Genomic DNA, 18,123 nt, shown 5'->3' with positions numbered 1-18,123 from the left:
ATTTGGACAATACAGAGGCAATCTAAGGAGCATGGAAAGAGAAGCAGATGAACCGAAGGAGCAGTTAAGTTTCTCAAAGAAACTCAAAGAACTCCAGTGGCTTTTCTTCCCACGCTCCTTAGATTACCGTGACCTGGATGACTGACCTCAGTGTAATTTCTCTTGTTTCAGGCCATCAGGACTTTCAACAGCGTGCTGGAGTCTCTGAGCCGAGAACAGAGGCGACTGATCCAGAACAACCAGAATGAAAACCAAATACTGTCTGTAGTACACACTGAGGTTTTTACATTGAAATGTTTCTAACCAGCACATGTATACCCATCTAAACTGAGTACTATCTGCTTGATTGCCTGTCTGACAGACCCCAGGTGGCTGCAGCAGTTCTGACAGTTGGAGGTGAGCGTTACAGTAAATGGCACCGAATATTCAACGTGAGCGATTCTTGTTTTTCTTAATTGGGATTCTTTTCTCTGGGACCACACCTCTCATAATCCTTTACGGATATTTAGAATCGCTGTGGTTAAACGATGTCCTGAGGAAGTCTCATGAATGTGAACAGAAGAGTTTAGAGCCTCAGATTCTTGACTCTGCACTTGGAACACCTGAGCACGCCTGTGCCCTCAGAGTGCTGTTAGCAATGAATATATACTAGCATCATGTTTGTCGCATCTATGATAGACAGGAAGCCCGTAAACAGGAAAGGGCCTAGAATCACAGTGTTATTACGGACAGCCACGTTTGTAGTTCTCTGTTTCAGACTACGAGCTGCAGGTCAGCCTATCAGAGGCTCTGTGTCGCATGACTCCACGCAGAGACCGCATGCAGAAAGCCAGTCAGTGGTTCTCCATCCCTGACATCAGCATGGCTTTCTGTGACATCAGAGATGCTGATTTTGAGTCGGTGAGTTCTCAGCTGTCTCACTCTGTATGTCAGTTCCAAGCTTTCTGCTTAAATTCCACAGTGTGATGAACACAGCACACACAGTTTGGGTTGTTAAGCCTGTATTGAACCTTCTGAGTAATAAAAGTGAATCTTTACATTTTCTCCAAGTCTACCTCGAGTCAGCCACAAGATTGGACTGGATTCATACCCTAAAAACAAGTACATCCACAAGGCATTATTAGTATTTCATTGATGTGATCTTGGGGGGAAAAAAACCAAACTATTTTTTTTCTTACAATTAATTTGTATATTAAAAAAACAAACAACAAATCTTCTCTAATATAACTTGAAGCTTTTGGCCTAAATACGCAGCATTAATGTAACAGCTTATTGGCCATCTTTCATTCTGGCATCACTTTTTTCAGTATTTCACATAAACATTATTTGTGCAAGTGTCATTTGATAAATCACTTTGAGGCAACTGTTGTTATTTGGTGCTATATAAATAAAACTGAACTGACTGAAGTGAACCAAGGTCATTTTGGCCCCAGTAGAAAATAATTCCAATAAAAACCCAACCAGACGGCCAATTGCTCTAATCTAACCAGCGAGTCCTGGGTCTGCCCTGGACCTCCATACCTGGAACACCTCACCCAGGAGACGTCACTTTTGATGTGGAGCAGCAGCGGTTCTACCCTGAGTTCCTCCTAAATGACCAAAGTCTTCACCCTGTCTGAAGGAAGAGTCAGAGGAAGCTCTTTTCTGTTTCTTTCAGTCCATGCCATGGCTTGTGACCACAGGTGAGGGTGGGATAAACCGACAGGGTCTGTGCCGATTCTCATCACGGCCACTCAGATTTGTCTGCAAAACAGCCGTAGTGCAAGCTGGATGTCATGGATTGACGACGCCAACAGAACCACATATCTGGGAAACTGGATTTATGCAGGGTTTTTTTTTTGTTTGTTTGTTTTTTTTTTTTTTTGTTTTTTTTTTTTGAAGTAAGTCACCTATCTGTCTCATTGTACAGGACTGCAGACGATTCTTGAATTTTGTCAACTGTTACCATGGAAACCAGAGGAGGTGATAAACCGTATTTAATTTATTAACATAAAGCAAATCGGAGAACTCTGATTACAGTAGTTACCTGTGTTCTGTCTCTCAGGGTCTACACTATTCCCTGCCTTCGCGCCTTTCTCAGTTCCACTCAGGTACTTTTCTTCACCCTTTGACTTGACCCTTTGAAAAAAATAAATAAATAAAAGACGTAATTCCTTTTGCCATTTGTATTCAGACTGTGTGTTTTCTTGTGCAGCTGTTTCGTCCAAAAGATGAGAAACTAGATGAGTTCTGGATCGACTTTAACACGGGCTCAGGATGTGTCAGCTTCTTCATTGACGAGCCTCAGGTAGTACTCTATACTATGAACTTTTACTGTAGAACTGATTTTAGGTTGTGTTTTGGGGGGGCTTGCTTGATAAGCTGTATTAAATTCTTCAGCAGCTTCACTGGTTGCCCATAGAAGCCAGGATAAACTTTAAAATCTTACTTCTCACGTGCAAGTGTATCCATAAATCTTCTCCTTATCTGTGTGATCTGCTTCATACCAACACTGTTTCCCACCCTCTCAGATCCTCGTCTGCCATTCATCTTGTTGTTCCTTCTGCTCGTCTTATCACTATGGGAAGCAGAACCTTCAGTCACTCTGCTCCTCGGCTCTGGAACTTCCTCCAGCCATAAGAAATATGGACTCTCTTCCCTCATTTAAGCCACAGCACAAAACACATCTCTTCAAACTGGCTTATTTATTTTAGTGCTGATTTTATCTGTTGTCAGGTTCTGTTTTGCAATTTTAACTTATTTTATGGGCAGCACGGTGGCACAGTGGTTAGCACTGTTGCCGCACAGCAAGAAGGTCTTGAGTTCAATTTCACAATCAGGCTGGAGTCTTTCTTTGTGGAGTTTGTATGTTCTCCCCGTGTTTGCGTGGGTTCTCCCCACGTACTCCGGCTTCCTTCCACCATCCAAAGACATGCAGTTTGTGATAATAGGTTAATTGATTAAACTAAATTGCCCATAGGTGTGAATGTGAGCGTGAATGGTTGTCTATCTATGTGTGTTAGCCCTGCGACAGACTGGCAACCTGTCCAGGGTGTACCCTGCTTCTCGCCCTATGACAGCTGGGATAGGCTCCAGCACCCCCCACGACCTTGAAAAGGATAAGCGGAAGCAGATGGATGGATAACTTATTTTATATATTTCATAACTATTGCCCCTTTTATTTATTTTTTATTTTCTAAAGTGACCTTGGGTTTCTGAAAGGTGCCCTCAAATAACATTATTTCTTCTGATTATTATGATTATGACTATCATCATTATTATTATTTAGTCACTTGGATGAGTGATGAAACGTTTCTCCCACAAAATGCTACGTCCAGATGAACAGATTTAACTTTTGGAGTCATCATTATTATTAAATGTGTCAAATAATGCAATAAGGTTTTGTTTAAAAGCACCAAAGGGAACATCGAGCTGCCCTGAAGTTTTGGTTGTACACGGAGTTTGGCTGCATGTTCACATTTTTCTTCTGCTGTGTTCTGGTTATGTTTTTGTTCAGGGTTTCCTGTGGGGATCCATTCATGTGCTGAAGGAGGTGGTGGATCATTACAGTCTGCAGGTCAAACAGAATGGTCAGAACTTTAACCCTAAAATCCAGCATGTTGAAGCATTCAGTTATGTTAGATCATGTATAAGTAGGATGAAGCATGAATTGGACAATTCTGTCTGTTTTCCCCATGATGCCCTGGGGCAGAGACGGTCCTCAGTTTCTGGCTGAACAATCCCATCATGCACCACAATGTCAGAGGCCAGACAGTGGAGCTGACCTTCAACTGCAAACACCACAAAGAGGTGGAAGAGGCAGCTGAGAGAGTGTTCATGGTAATGGTTTGTCTCTGCACCTGTCCTGTCGGTTTCTGAATAATAAGGTGGAGAGAGAGTCAAGTTCCCTCAGTCCGTTGCCTGTATATCTGGGTTTTGGATGACATAGTTGCATCCCTGCACCTCGAGGAAGGCAAATGTTTTCTGTCATTTGCACTTAAACACCAGCCTTCACATGAGGGTGCCCGTCTTTGAGTCCTTTTTTGCTGGAAAGTAAGTAGGGGGGAACTACTGGCCTGGATGGGCGAAGACAGTGATGACTGTTCTGTTATTGAACTTCTAATCAGTTTTTCCTTTAAAAAACCAAAAAACACCATGTTTGTGTAACCCAACCAGTGCAGGGGCCTCCCTACATACCGGACTCCGCGTTGTGTAATTTTGTGTTAGATTGGGGTGCACAGTAGAGAGACCAGTCGGATACAGGCGTTCAATTTGTGTCTTGGACCGTGCCGTTTATTTAGATGCTGGGGCAACCACTCCAACTCTGCTGCTGGCCCTTTGCAAATCACAGTAAACACTGCGTGATTATCAACACATAGTGAAAGCCAACAACAAATATAAAAAAACACATTAAACAAAAATAATCATGTAGTCAAAGCATCTTTACAAAATTCCTCGGTCTCAGGAATGTGTATGACACAAAACTAACATAGCAGGACTACCAGCAAACTGTAGCTGAAGAGCTAATGCTTCATCTTGCATTACTTTGCCCGAATGAGTGCTCTGCTAACAAGCAGAAATGTAGCCCGAAAATCTGAACTATGGTGTCCTGCAGAGGACAAATGGTCAAAATTGCTTAGATCTACCATGCATATGCAGCTCAACAGCGACACCTTGTGAGTTATTCCAGTCACTGCCTTACATCTGAACAAAAAGGTTTTCATGGCCACTGGTCAAGGATCAATATTTGTAATTGTATCATCAGATCTGCAGTCTGCGTGTCTTAGATTGGTGAAGAGTTATGAACTGATCATGCCTCTGGTGTTGGACACAGATATGTAAGAACAGGTGTGATTTATCTGAATTTATCTTAAAGGTGTGCTGGGAGCATCTGACACAGGTAGTTTAAATCTGTCAGTGCTTCTCTTCAGATAACCGGTCTCTCTTCAGACTTCAATTTGTACCTGAGCCATGGTTTTATTTTATTGTGTTTGATTTCTCGGTGTTATCAGAAGCTGCATCAATGGTTATAAAGTCTAACAGCTGCTGGGAGGAAGGACCTGCCATAACGCTCCTTTGTGCACTGTGGATACGGCAGTCTATCACTGAAGGGGCTCTCCAGTTCTGCAACAGCTTCATGCACGGGTTGGGAGACATTGTCCAGGAGTTCTTCTGTCTCCTATTACATGCACTGGGGGGCTTCCTTGACAGAGCTGGCTCCGTATGGAGCTTATCCAACTGCTTCCTCTCAGCTGTAGATAAGCTGCTGTTCCAACAGACAACACCATAGATGATGGCCGAGGCCACAACAGAGGTCTTGGAGTGCAGGGTTGGCTCCTGAAAAGATTTCAGTGTCCTCAGCAGGTAGAATCTGCTCTGACCCATACTGTAAAGAACGTGAGTGTTGTGACTCCAGTCCAGTTTATTGTTCAGGTGAACACCCAGGTACAGGTCAGTTCCCTGGATGTTCACTGGTGTCAATATGGTGGGTCTGTTGTTGTGCTCACATGTTCAGGAGAGGGAGCAGTTTAGAGCTGGTGCTGTGGCTTGTCTCAGATTCAGGCTAGTTGGTCTTGTTCTTCTGTCTTCACTGTTGGTTGAGTGAGGTGCTGGTGCTTTGAGAGGTTGAAGTGGAGTACTCGCTGCGGTGGGGAAGAAGGGTGCTGGCCTCCAGTCTGGTGCTGCGCTCGACACTGGTCCACTCTTCCTTGCCCTGTGGCAGGGTGTGAGGAAATGGGGGTGCTTACTGAACCTCTGTCTTCCCAGAGAGTCCCCAACATCTATGTAGGGGTGAGTCCACTGCACCTGCTGAGCACGGGGGGGGGGCATCTGCCCATCCACGCTTCAGAGGGTGTGGGTCGAGAGGCCTGGATCTAGGGCTGGCTGGATCTAGATCCCTCTGGGACATTGTTACTAAGGGTAGAGGATTGGTCTGGTGGCTGGGTGTCAGAAGGGTTTCATGATTGCAGCCTCACAATGATTTATAAAACACACACACACACACACACACACACACACACACACACACACACACACACACACACACACACACACACACACACACACAGAGAGAGCGAGCGAGCGAGCAAGGTAGTATATTTGTTTCTGTACCCCCTCTGTTTTGTCTTTTGGTGGTGTGTATCATATAAGTGAGTTTTGTTAGAGAAGTCTGTTTTCTTCACCCTTCTCTTTTATTTCTATTTCTCTGCTTTCCTTTTATCTTTTACCCATCTGATCTTTACCCACTTTCTGCTCCAGCATAACATCCACTAGAAAACATGAATAATAAAACAAAGCTTAAAGAAATAAATAAATAAATAAATAAATAAATAAATAAATAAAACCCAAAGAACTGGAGAAATCAAAGAAAATGATCCCCACAGTGCTTCCATGCTCCAGGTGGGTCAGAGCTTGGTGCAGGAGGTAAATGATGGCATCATCTACCCCAGTGTTAGGGTGGTAGGCCAACTGCAGCAGATCCAATGAAGACGTCAACAGAGAGCGAAGATGTTTGAGTACCAACCTCTCAAGGGTCTTCATCAGCTGCTGAGGTTCATCGGATGAATGGTCTTCAGTACTAGTACCACTCCAAAGCTGTGGAACTTTCCCCTGATTCAGGCTCATGCTGAACATGTATGCCAGGATGCCACACAGTTGGTCTGCACAGCTCCTCAGTTGCCTGGAGCTGATGCCATCCGGACCTGCAGTCTTTCTCACCTTGATCTTCTGCAGCTTGTTCGTCGCCTGAAGTTTTGATAGGAGGGGGGGGCTGGCTGTGAGATGGAAATGGAGTCTTGTGAAGGGGGTTTACAACAGAGATGATTGGGCTGGGGTAGTGGTGAATGTCTGTTCAAACCTCTTTGGACATCAAGGTTGGGACAGGTAAAAATTCCTGGGTACTTCACCTTAACAATAAACTGGACTAGTCACATAATGCTCACGCACTGTACAAGCAGTTTCAAAGTGGGCTCCATCTGCTGGGCAGGCATGTGCAGGATATTAGTGAAGAGTGTTTATTACACTGTGATGTCTTCTGCTATCTTTTATGGAGTTGTCTGCTGGGGAGGCAAGGGACAGATGGAGAGCAGCAGATTAATAGACTGGTGAAGAGGGCAAGCTCTATCCTGGACAGTCCTCCAGACCCCATAGAGAAGCTGGGTGAGGACCTTGTTCATTATGGACAACACCTGTCACCCCCTGCATGAGACTGTGGAGGCCCTGAACAGCTCCTTCAGCAGTGGACTATTAGAGCCACGGTGTAGGAGCAGGCTCGTAGGCCCTTCATCCCCACAGCAGACTGTGCAGTACACAGCTGCGATAGCTGTCTGCAAAAATATTCAGACTTTATTTACTGTATATAGCAACCATTTGTAAGTATTGCAGTGTTTTTAGCTTTATTGCACACTATTTTTTTCTGTTAAGTTTTTCTAGTAATCACAAATTTACTTTGTCTTCCTGTCCCTTGTGCTGATGTAACAAGTAAATTTCCTGTGTGGGATTAATATTAGTCTCTGTCTATGTGATGTTGATGATGTCACACTCAAACAGAAAGTGCAGAACACCCCACATGTCAAAGATCCAGGTGGTACAGCCCAGGCCTTGACTGCAAACAAACACGGCAGTCGATCGTATGGCCGTAAGAAGGCGCCAAGTAAGAGTCAGCTTAAGAGTGAGTCACATCTTCATTGACTTTGTACATAATCGTTATCACCGCACCATCATCAGAGGCAGATGGCTTTCATTGTGTCATCATCACAAATTCCAGGAATAAACCTTTCTCCTTCCATAGTTTTGCCTCTGTCGTCTCCGAGCAGTGAAGAAGACTCCTCTGTATCCAAGGTAACAACAATCGCCAACAAACAAACAGTTTGTTTCTGACGTCTAACCTTCAGGGTTCTGCCCTCAGCCTGCAGCCAGAAGTACAGCGGAGGTCCTGTTTGATCATATCAGACACACAACCTCTGGATGTCACAGTAAGTTAGCTTCTTCTTTAAGCCCCGGTTTCTTTAGATGTTTAGAGTTACTGTAAAGATCTAAACAAATGAACACCAAACATTTTGTCTACTTCATGATGTTTTTTCTTTCATTAACATCTCAGTGGTGCATCACTGTAGACGCTGCTGAAAGGGACTGTGGATAATACTGTGCTTTGTTAAAGGCCGGTCCCATCTATAGGAAAAGAAATGAACCTCTCTGAACAGGAAGAACTGTAATGATCTCCTGTGATCATCCTCTACAGGTCTATTTTTGTTTTCTATTTCAGGTTGTCATACTGTCAGCGACATCACTGTTGAAACTCACCTGCCAGATGCAATAGAACCGGTGTCAGGTGATCCTAAAGGGGTGGACCTACAGGTCTCCCAGGAATTTGAAGAAAGCAGCTCCCATTTGGAGCAGGTTCATGTCCTTTGCTAATTTTTTTTCAGATCCATCATTGCTTCTTGTTTTGTTTTATCAGTTTCCTGTTCCTTCCTGCAGGAAGTGTTCAGAAAAAGAAAAGCTCCAGACTCAGGTGTGCTCTGTTCTAAGCCTCCACATTTGTCACTTCCAAACTGACTTTCACAACATCTGAAACACATTTTTAATAATGAGTTGTTTTTGCAGACCTGTGAGAAATGTGACAGAAAAACACTGACAGCAAAAAGAATGACCCAACCCACATGACTCATTTTAGCTGATAATTTCTTTTTTTTTTTTTTTTTAAACTCACAACCTGAAGAATCTTTTATATAAAGGGTTTCATACATTTACCTATTTAGGTTACCTGTTACCTGTTCCTGTATTTAGGTTACCTGTCAGATCAAACTGAGGGTGAGTTGGTCCAGAAGAGAAGGGCAGAGCTTCAACAAGAGGGAGAAGGATCTAAACCACTGTCGACAGGTAAATTCTTACACTTTTCACACAGTTTGCCTAAAGTTAAAGTGATTGATGATCTTGCTCCAGCTCACCTGGTTATAGACCGCTCACCTGAAGAGCCGGAGCTGTCCGCAGAAGAGGCAGGACCACCTGTGGACAGTGAGACGCCTGAGCCGAGAGCAGTGACAGAGTCAGACCTGATGTATGGTATAACAGCTGCCATCAAAACCTTCAAAGCACAGCTAGAGGAACACTTCACTGTCAGTAACCACATATTATTGATTATTGGTTTTATTATTGGCTGTGATTAGATAATCAGTAACTCCAATTTCAGGGCCACTGGCAGAAAGTTGAAACTGAAATTCTCCTTTCGCTAAAGGAGCAACAACAACATGTGTCCGCCCTGCTCATGGCTCTACATCAACACAGGTACAGCATACATCGTCCCTTTCCTCTGAATCCTGTTAAATATCCCAATTCTTTGATCTTTGGGCTGAAGGAAGAACAACACTTGGTGTATAAATGCTCAATCAACAATCTCTTTATTCCATATTACATACAGCACTTTGAGCATTAAAAAACGTCTAGATGGGAGATGTGGACAGGAGGGTGTCCGCCAGATCTCAAAATGTTTGACCGTTTCTCACATTCTTAAAGCTTTGGTCCCCCTTCCACAGTCATAAAACCTAAACTTCCACATTCTTACTCTCTCTCTCAGTGAGCCTAAGTTATGACCTTGGCTTCCTGTGCAGTATGTTCTGTTCTTCCTAATCAGACAAATAAGGCCATGATTCTCTGAAAACAGTATTTCTCATGAATCAGCAGTATAATGCATCATAAACAATGTCATTCATTCACAATAAATCAGCAGTCTAATGTAATACAAATCAGTCTAATAAATCTAATAGTTATCACCTTCTTCTAAGTCAGGAGTATAATGCAAACTAAAACTACATAATAATTTCATAATCTTTAATTACAGGTATAATGTGGCATAAATTAATATAATAATCTCACAATCCACTTCTACATACCTAGGACCTCTTTTGACTTATCTTTACGTCATTATTCACAAGAAGTTGGTTTTCTATTTGATTAGACAAGTCAGGGGTTCATCTATCGAGCTATGAACATGTTCAGAAACATGCACAGCTGTACTGCTAGCAGAGTAACTGATTTTACAACGAAAACTAAAACTATAACTCGTAAGCTGGAGAGGAAATGGTGTGTCACAAATTTAGAGGATCATCATTTAGCCTGGAGAGATAGTTTGCTGCTTTATAAGAAAGCCCTCTGCAAAGCCAGAACATCTTACTATTCATCACTGATTGAAGAAAATAAGAACAACCCCAGGTTTCTCTTCAGCACTGTAGCCAGGCTGACAAACAGTCAGAGCTCTACTGAGCCAACAATCCCTTTAACGTTAACTAGTAATGACTTCATGAACTTCTTCACAAATAAAATTTTAATCATTAGAGAAAAAATTACCAATAATCATCTCACAGATGTAATATTATCTACAGCTACTTTTAGTACCATTGATGTTAAGTTGGACTCTTTTTCTCCAATTGATCTTTCTGAGTTAACTTCAATAATTACTTCCTCCAAACCATCAACGTGTCTTTTAGACCCCATTCCCACAAAACTGCTCAAAGAAGTCCTGCCATTAATTAATTCTTCAATCTTAAATATGATCAACCTATCTCTAATAATCGGCTATGTACCACAGGCCTTCAAGCTGGCTGTAGTTAAACTTTTACTTAAAAAGCATCTCTAGACCCAGCAGTCTTAGCTAATTATAGGCCAATCTCCAACCTTCCTTTCATATCAAACATCCTTGAAAGAGTAGTTGTCAAACAGCTAACAGATCATCTGCAGAGGAATGGCTTATTTGAAGAGTTTCAGTCAGGTTTCAGAGCTCATCGCAGCACAGAAACAGCTTTAGTGAAGGTTACAAATGATCTTCTTATGGCCTCTGACAGTGGACTCATCTCTGTGCTTGTCCTGCTAGACCTCAGTGCAGCGTTCGATACTGTTGACCATAATATCCTATTAGAGCGATTAGAACATGCTGTAGTGTTACGTCCTGGCCTTGGGGTAACCGAAGAAAAAGGGGTCCAACACAAAAAGGTCTTTTCACTCCTACTTAATCTGCTGCAGTGCTCAAGATATACAGTAAATACAAAATTACCAGCAATGCTTAGACAACTATTTACTAGGTCCACAAAGGCTGCGTGCTCAAAGACTGCTAAAGCCAGAAGTGCGAGGCTTGTGAAATAGGACGGTCTAGCCTTTGTTGCACTGCTCAGGTTGCCTAGCAACCATGATACAAACAGCTGGAAATGTTTCCTACAGCATTGTTTGACAGAAATGAAGGAGAAAATCTTTTGTTCATCTGTTTGTCTATGATCTTTGTTTGATTTGATAAGTATCTGAGGCTGAGACCACGGGACTGTGAAAATATGATTGTTGGGCTTCATATCTGTACTGAACAGTCATCTTAAGATTAGTAAATAACAATTAGCTTAAGTTGTCCATGAGACTAAAGTCATCTCATTGTGGTAATGTAAATGTAATATCGCCAACATTAAAGTTATATTAATTATGAACTTTAACTCTGTGTCAAAAACTGAGCTTCAGTAAAGATTCAATTTGCAGTTATATGTATATATAGATGTATTATATATAAGAGACAAATATTGTTCATTTAATATGTTGGCATTACTAAGTTTGGCTCAATGCTTACATATATGTGTAAAAAGAAAATGTACGAGCTGTGATAACTGTTTCTGATAGAATGAAGAGTAGACTGATATATGAAATATTCCTTTATTGGGTGAGAAAATCAGACCATGTCATAACTGCTTTAAGTCATACAGAATAGATATCAGAGCCTTAAACAGGCTGACTTCTGCTAAATGGGTCAAACTGGGCAGAAAGTACACAAACACATAACATCCTTATAGAATATGATGTAACACTATAGATCAACTTTGCTCAGAATATATAAAGCATATAAACAATTACAGCAATATGATGCAACAAACACAGCAGTGCTACTAATCCAAAATACTCAAAGCTTCATAGAACTGAAACAAACATTTATTTTTAGCTCCATTCTGCTGCTGATACATACTTTAGGTTTCTGAATATTAAACTTGTTGCTGCCTTTCATAGTGTGTAACTTGAAGGCCCTGAGTACTTTCTCCCACACTGAAAACACTGGGATGATAACATTATTTGAACATTACCTAATAAGTCTGATTCAGGACAGACAATTAGTTATGGTAAACTTTCCTAGCAGTCCTTCACAAACAGGGAACAGTCTGTCTATTCTCTCCATCTGTCAGCTGCTGCTGGCTCTTCCTCCTCCTCTTCCTCACACACTGCTGAGTTTGTCCTGGTGGATCATCAGGGGTGCAAAGCCTCACAGATGATGTGCAGCAGTGGGTCCCTCAGTCTGTCCTCACTCTGGACACTTGCAGTTGTCACACACGTGTGTGTGTGTGTGTGTGTGTGTGTGTGTGTGTGTGTTAATTACACATATATAGAATACAGGGGATGACAGAAATGAAATGAGGTGGAATGAATACTACAGAATGTACATAAGGTGTAGTTGCAGTCTGGCAGTGGGAGCAGTGTGACAGGTCAACTGTTTAGGAGGGAGATGGCGAGGGGAAAGAAACTGTTCCTGTGTCGGGTGGTCCTGGTCTGCAGGCTTCTGTACCATCTGCCAGAGGGCAGCAGATCAAAAAGTCTGTGTCCAGGGTGTGAGGGGTCTGTGATGATCTTCCCTGCCCGTTTCCTGGTTCTTGAGAGGTACAGATCCTGGATGGAGGGCAGGGGGGGCGCCGATGATCTTCTCTGCTGCCCGTACAGTCCGCTGCAGTCTGCTCCTGTCCTATTTAGTGGCTGCACCATACCAGACTGTGATGGAGGAGCACAGGACAGACTCAATGACTGCAGTGTAGAACTGGATCAGCAGCTCCTGTGGAAGACTGTACTTCCCCAGTTGTCTCAGGAAGTACATCCTCTGCTGGGTCTTTTTGAGGATGGAGTTGATGTTGGTCTCCCACTTCAGGTCCTGGGAGATGGTGGTACCCAGGAACTTGAAGATCTTCACAGTCGACACAGGGCTGTCGGATATGGTAAGGGGGAGCAGAGTTGAGCGATGTCTCCTGAAGTCCACTGTCATCTCTACAGTTTTAGGAGTGTTCAGCTCCAGATTGTGCTGACTGCACCAGAGTACCAGCCACTCAACTTCCTGCCGGTATGTAGACTCATCACCATCCTGAATGAGGCCAATGACGGTGGTGTCATCTGCAAACTTTAGGAGTTTAACAGCTGAGTTCTTAGAGGTGCAGTCATTAGTGTAGAGGGTCACACTAATGACTCATTAGTGTACTGTGGTCCTCTCACCACAGTAGTGGTGAGAGGACACATCCTTGAGGGGCACCAACACTGAGGAACCGAGTTTCAGAGGTGATCTCCCCCAGCCTCACTTGTTGCTTTCTGTCTGTCAGGAAGCTGGTGATCCACTGACAGGTAGCTGGTGACATGCTGAGCTGGGAGAGTTTGGAGGAGAGAAGTTCAGGCACGATGGTGTTAAAAGCCGAACTAAAGTCCACAAACAGGACCCTGGCATAAGTTCCCGGGCGGTTGAGGTGTTGCAGGATGTAATGCAGCCCCATGTTCACTGCATCATCCACCGACTTGTTTGACCGATAGGCAAACTGCAGAGGGTCCAACTGGTGGCCTGTAATGTCCTTCAGATGGGCTAACACCAGTCGTTCAAAGGATTTCATGACCACAGACGTCAAGGCGACAGGTCTGTAGTCATTCAGTCCTGTGATGGTGGGTTTCTTGGGAAAAGGGATGATGGTGGAGCGTTTGAAGCAGGGTGGAACTTCACACAGCTCCAGGGATCTGTTGAAGATGCGCGTAAAGATAGGAGCCAGCTGTTCAGCACAGGTTTTGAGGCAGGAGGGTGAGACACCGTCTGGTCCGGGGGCTTTCCTGGGCTTCTGTTTCTGAAATAGTCGGCTCACATCCTCAGTGTATATTCTGAGTTTCAAGGAGGAGGAAAGGGGGGTGAGAGGTGTGATGGAGGTCGTTGAGTCTGGATTGGAGAGGGTGGTGGTGGTCGTTGAGACTGGATTGGGGAGGGGGAGGGGTGAGAGGTGTGTTGGGGGTCAATGTCTGAAACAATGTCTCTGGGGAGGGGAGGGTGAGAGTCTGTCCTTCTCAAACCTGCAGTATAATGTATTTAACGTGTTGGCCAGGTCTTTGTTTGCTTCAACAGTGGGTGGGGGGCGTCTGTAGCTGGTGATTTCCTGCAGGCCCCTCTACACTGACTATGCTTTCTGTATTTAGGGAGTTCGTGTTTTAGGTTTGCTCTGTTAAAATCCTCAAGCACAGTTGTAAAGGAATCCGGGAATTTCCTTTCCAGGGTGGTGATCTGGTCAGCAAGCTTGCACAGTACGTTGTTCGCGTTGGAGGGATGTAAACTCCGACCAGCATGATAAATTATCCACACCCACTGCCGCGCTATGAAGTCTGGGATATGTAGGGCCATGAAGGATACACCGACCCATCCTTAAAATTCAGGGGAATGAAGGACATTTCTCGGCCTCATTTCGAGCAGCTTTTGAATTGGGACAGCCTTCGTCGTGCCGCTGTGACGTAACCGGCCTTAAAATGCGGCCTTTAAGGCTGCAGACCCTGAATTGGGATACAGCCAGAGAGAAAAGGAAAATCCCACAGCCATCCTCTGGTGGGAGGAGTCACACATAACTCACAAACACTCATAACATTGAATCATAACAGTAGGTATTACAGGTACAGCTCTACAGTGGTTTGTATCATATCTATCTCATCGACTCAACTTCGTTCATGTACATGGAGAGTCTTCTTCACACACTGAGGTTAATTATGGAGTTCCACAGGATTCAGTGTTAGGACCAATTCTGTTTACATTATACATGCTTCCCTTAGGCAGCATCATTAGAAGACACAGCATACATTTTCACTGCTTCAGTTTTCAGGCCCCTCTTCTGTGGAACCAGCTTCCAGTTTACATTTGGGAGACAGACACTATCTCTACTTTCAAGATTAGGCTTCAAACTTTCCTTTTTTGCTAAAGCATATAGTTAGGGCTGGACCAGGTGACCCTGAATCCTCCCTTAGTTATGCTGCAATAGACGTAGGCTGCCGGGGATTCCCATGATGCATTGAGTTTTTCCTTTCCAGTCACCTTTCTCACTCACTATGTGTTAATAGACCTCTCTGCATCGAATCATATCTGTTATTAATCTCTGTCTCTCTTCCACAGCATGTCTTTCATCCTGTTTTCCTTCTCTCACCCCAACCAATCACAGCAGATGGCCCCGCCCCTCCCTGAGCCTGGTTCTGCTGGATGTTTCTTCCTGTTAAAAGGGAGTTTTTCCTTCCCACTGTCGCCAAAGTGCTTGCTCATAGGGGGTCATATGATTGTTGGGTTTTTCTCTGTATGTATTATTGTGCGATCTGCTGTACAATATAAAGCGCCTTGAGGCGACTTCTGTTGTGATTTGGCGCTATACAAATAAAATTGAATTGAATTGAATTGCTATGCAGATGACACGCAGCTCTATCTGTCCATGAAGCCAGATAACACACACCAATTAGTTAAACTGCAGGAATGTCTTAAAGACATAAAGACCTGGATGGCCGCTAACTTTCTGCTTCTTAATTCAGATCAAACTGAGGTTATTTTACTCGGCCTTGAAAATCTTAGAAATATGGTATCTAAGCAGATTCTTACTCTGGATGGCATTACCTTGGCCTCCAGTAACACTGTGAGGAACCTTGGAGTCATTTTTGACCAAGACATGTCCTTCAATCTACATATTAAACAAATATGTAAGACTGCTTTCTTCCATTTGTGCAACATCTCAAAAATTAGAAAAATCCTGTCTCAGAGTGATGCTGAAAAACTAGTTCATGCATTTATTACTTCCAGGCTGGACTACTGTAATTCTTTATTATCAGGAAGTCCTAAAAACTCACTGAAAAGTCTTCAGCTAATCCAAAATGCTGCAGCAAGAGTACTGACAGGGACTAGAAAGAGAGAGCAGATTTCTCCTGTATTGCCTTCCCATCATTGGCTTCCTGTTAAATCCAGGATTCAAAATCCTGCTCCTCACATACAAGGTCTTAAATAATCAGGCCCCATCTTATCTTAATGACCTTGTAGTACCATATCACCCTATTAGAGCACTTCGCTCTCACACTGCAGGCCTACTTGTTGTTCCTAGAGTATTTAAAAGTAGAATGGGAGGCAGAGCCTTCAGTTTTCAGGCCCCTCTTCTGTGGAACCAGCTTCCAGTTTGGATTCGGGAGACAGACACTATCTTTACTTTCAAGATTAGGCTTCAAACTTTCCTTTTTGCTAAAGCATATAGTTAGGGCTGGACCAGGTGACCCTGAATCCTCCCTTAGTTATGCTGCAATAGACGTAGGCGGCCGGGGATTCCCATGATGCACTGAGTTTTTCCTTTCCAGTCACCTTTCTCACTCACTATGTGTTAATAGACCTCTCTGGTGAATCACACTTGTTATTAATCTCTGTCTCTCGTCCACAGCATGTCTTTATCCTGTCTTCCTTCTCTCACCCCAACCAGTCGCAGCAGATGGCCCCGCCCCTCCCTGAGCCTGGTTCTGCCGGAGGTTTCTTCCTGTTAAAAGGGAATTTTTCCTTCCCACTGTCGCCAAAGTGCTTGCTCATAGGGGTCATATGATTGTTGGGTCTTTTCTCTGTATGTGTTATTGTAGGGTCCACCTTACAATATAAAGCACCGTGAGGCGACTGTTGTGCATAACTAAAGCTGAATTGAAAATCGAAAAACAGAATAATACAGACTAAAAGAACGACAGCTACAGCAGACTAAACAGTGCTGTGTGTTTGTGTGTTTGCAGGTTATTGCTGCTACAGAGGCTGGAAAATGGTGTGTCTGATCAGGTGAAGCAATTTGAAGAAAAGTCAACAAACCTGAACTCCTTAACCACTCAGATCCAGGTACTGGCACATACTGCAGTAATACTACAGTCTATGTACATGCTCAAATACTTGAGTACTGAATCATGGCCTCTGATTCTTTCTCACTCATGTGAGAGGTTGCTAATTTACAGAGTTGCAATTTCTTTTAAATTTTTTAGCATTTTTGCAGAAGCCTCCATTTATCCTCAGCTTAACCCCCAAAGTTAAAATATTTCCTCTGCACATCTTCAAACCATCTCTGCCTCGCCTCTTTAACTTTATCTCCAAACACATTTCTCTGCCACTCCTGAAAGTTGTTCTCTTGACACTCTATCATCTGCTTTCTCTGATCCACAAAGATGACCTTGGTCTAAACTTCTCCATCAACACTCTCAAAGCAAACATCACATCTGTAGTGCTCTCTTCCTTGAAATTGCCAAAGCAGAACTAAAGCTACGTCCACAATGTAAGCGTTTCATGGTGATGTGGTGACAACTCACTGCAACTTAAAGTGACCGTGGCTCAAATGAAGACTGGTGATGGGGAACTGGGCGGGGACAGAGAAACTTTTCTCCACTTCTACTACTAATGACAGTGAGGAGTATTTGAGGAATATATGAGTTGGTAGTATATGCACTGGAACCCTAGAACGTGTGCACACACATTGGCTTTAAATTTCTGAGTATGCACGCAGCTTAAGTCTCAGTTTGTGTCACCTATGTTTGGTGGTTTTTCCACACCTTGGCTGGGAGGTGCTGGTGAAAACAGTCCGTGGGTATTTGTGGGTGTTGTCTTTGATCTCCTGAACAACCAAGAAAAACATAAGCTGATGAAAAGTTGTGGCTTCTTCAAAACCAAAGGTTGAATTTTTAAGACCTGATCCAAAAATAATTGTTTTTTCCAGTCTGAGATGCAGCGACTCAGCTCCTTCTGCGCTGAACAACAGCAGAGGTCAGTCCGATTCCACCTGTTTACATGGGAAGGGTCGAGTTTGAATTTGGTCTTAAATCTTACACTTAACTGATCCAGACTAGTTTTAACTTGTTCAGACTCTTTAAATCTTCAGGATTCGTTTTTTGTCACCTCAGGTTGAAGTCTTCGGAGGGTGGCGAGGCGGGGGTGGAGCATGCATCCAGCCAGTAAAGAAGCAGATGTCTTTTAGAGACACGTTTCAATTTCTTTTGTTAGAACACAAAGTTTAGTGTTTAAGTTTCTCTTCTGAATAAGGACGAAATATCTTTGAAGACAACAAATAAAAACGAAGAGCGGAA

The 18,123-nt window shown here is 43.3% G+C and overlaps 1 protein-coding gene across 6 annotated transcripts in view; it reads left to right on the top strand.

Annotated features, from left to right (window-relative positions):
* Positions 1 to 18,123, top strand: part of sycp2l (synaptonemal complex protein 2-like) — a 26,280-nt gene extending 8,157 nt beyond the window's left edge. For 2 of the 6 annotated variants that reach the window (XM_019354916.2, XM_019354919.2), the window contains 19 exons: positions 172 to 260; positions 362 to 396; positions 758 to 900; positions 1,910 to 1,962; positions 2,045 to 2,090; positions 2,195 to 2,287; positions 3,497 to 3,569; positions 3,692 to 3,819; positions 7,528 to 7,648; positions 7,769 to 7,818; positions 7,886 to 7,952; positions 8,243 to 8,376; positions 8,458 to 8,491; positions 8,746 to 8,859; positions 8,923 to 9,095; positions 9,170 to 9,264; positions 16,792 to 16,891; positions 17,757 to 17,803; positions 17,941 to 18,123. In XM_019354916.2, coding sequence (XP_019210461.1) covers positions 172 to 260; positions 362 to 396; positions 758 to 900; positions 1,910 to 1,962; positions 2,045 to 2,090; positions 2,195 to 2,287; positions 3,497 to 3,569; positions 3,692 to 3,819; positions 7,528 to 7,648; positions 7,769 to 7,818; positions 7,886 to 7,952; positions 8,243 to 8,376; positions 8,458 to 8,491; positions 8,746 to 8,859; positions 8,923 to 9,095; positions 9,170 to 9,264; positions 16,792 to 16,891; positions 17,757 to 17,803; positions 17,941 to 17,995 — 1,650 coding nt within the window. In that variant the 3' untranslated portion in view covers positions 17,996 to 18,123. Of the gene's footprint in view, positions 1 to 171; positions 261 to 361; positions 397 to 757; positions 901 to 1,909; positions 1,963 to 2,044; positions 2,091 to 2,194; positions 2,288 to 3,496; positions 3,570 to 3,691; positions 3,820 to 7,527; positions 7,649 to 7,768; positions 7,819 to 7,885; positions 7,953 to 8,242; positions 8,377 to 8,457; positions 8,492 to 8,745; positions 8,860 to 8,922; positions 9,096 to 9,169; positions 9,265 to 16,791; positions 16,892 to 17,211; positions 17,328 to 17,756; positions 17,804 to 17,940 lie in introns of those variants that run through there. The other 4 variants (XM_025910135.1, XM_013267100.3, XM_019354917.2 and 1 more) reach the window with 4 other exon arrangements.

The sequence above is a fragment of the Oreochromis niloticus genome, linkage group LG9, assembly GCF_001858045.2.
Source record: "Oreochromis niloticus isolate F11D_XX linkage group LG9, O_niloticus_UMD_NMBU, whole genome shotgun sequence".
NCBI lineage: Eukaryota > Metazoa > Chordata > Actinopteri > Cichliformes > Cichlidae > Oreochromis > Oreochromis niloticus.
Note: the sequence above shows the minus strand (reverse complement) of the source record. Positions and strands in the feature narration are given on the sequence as shown.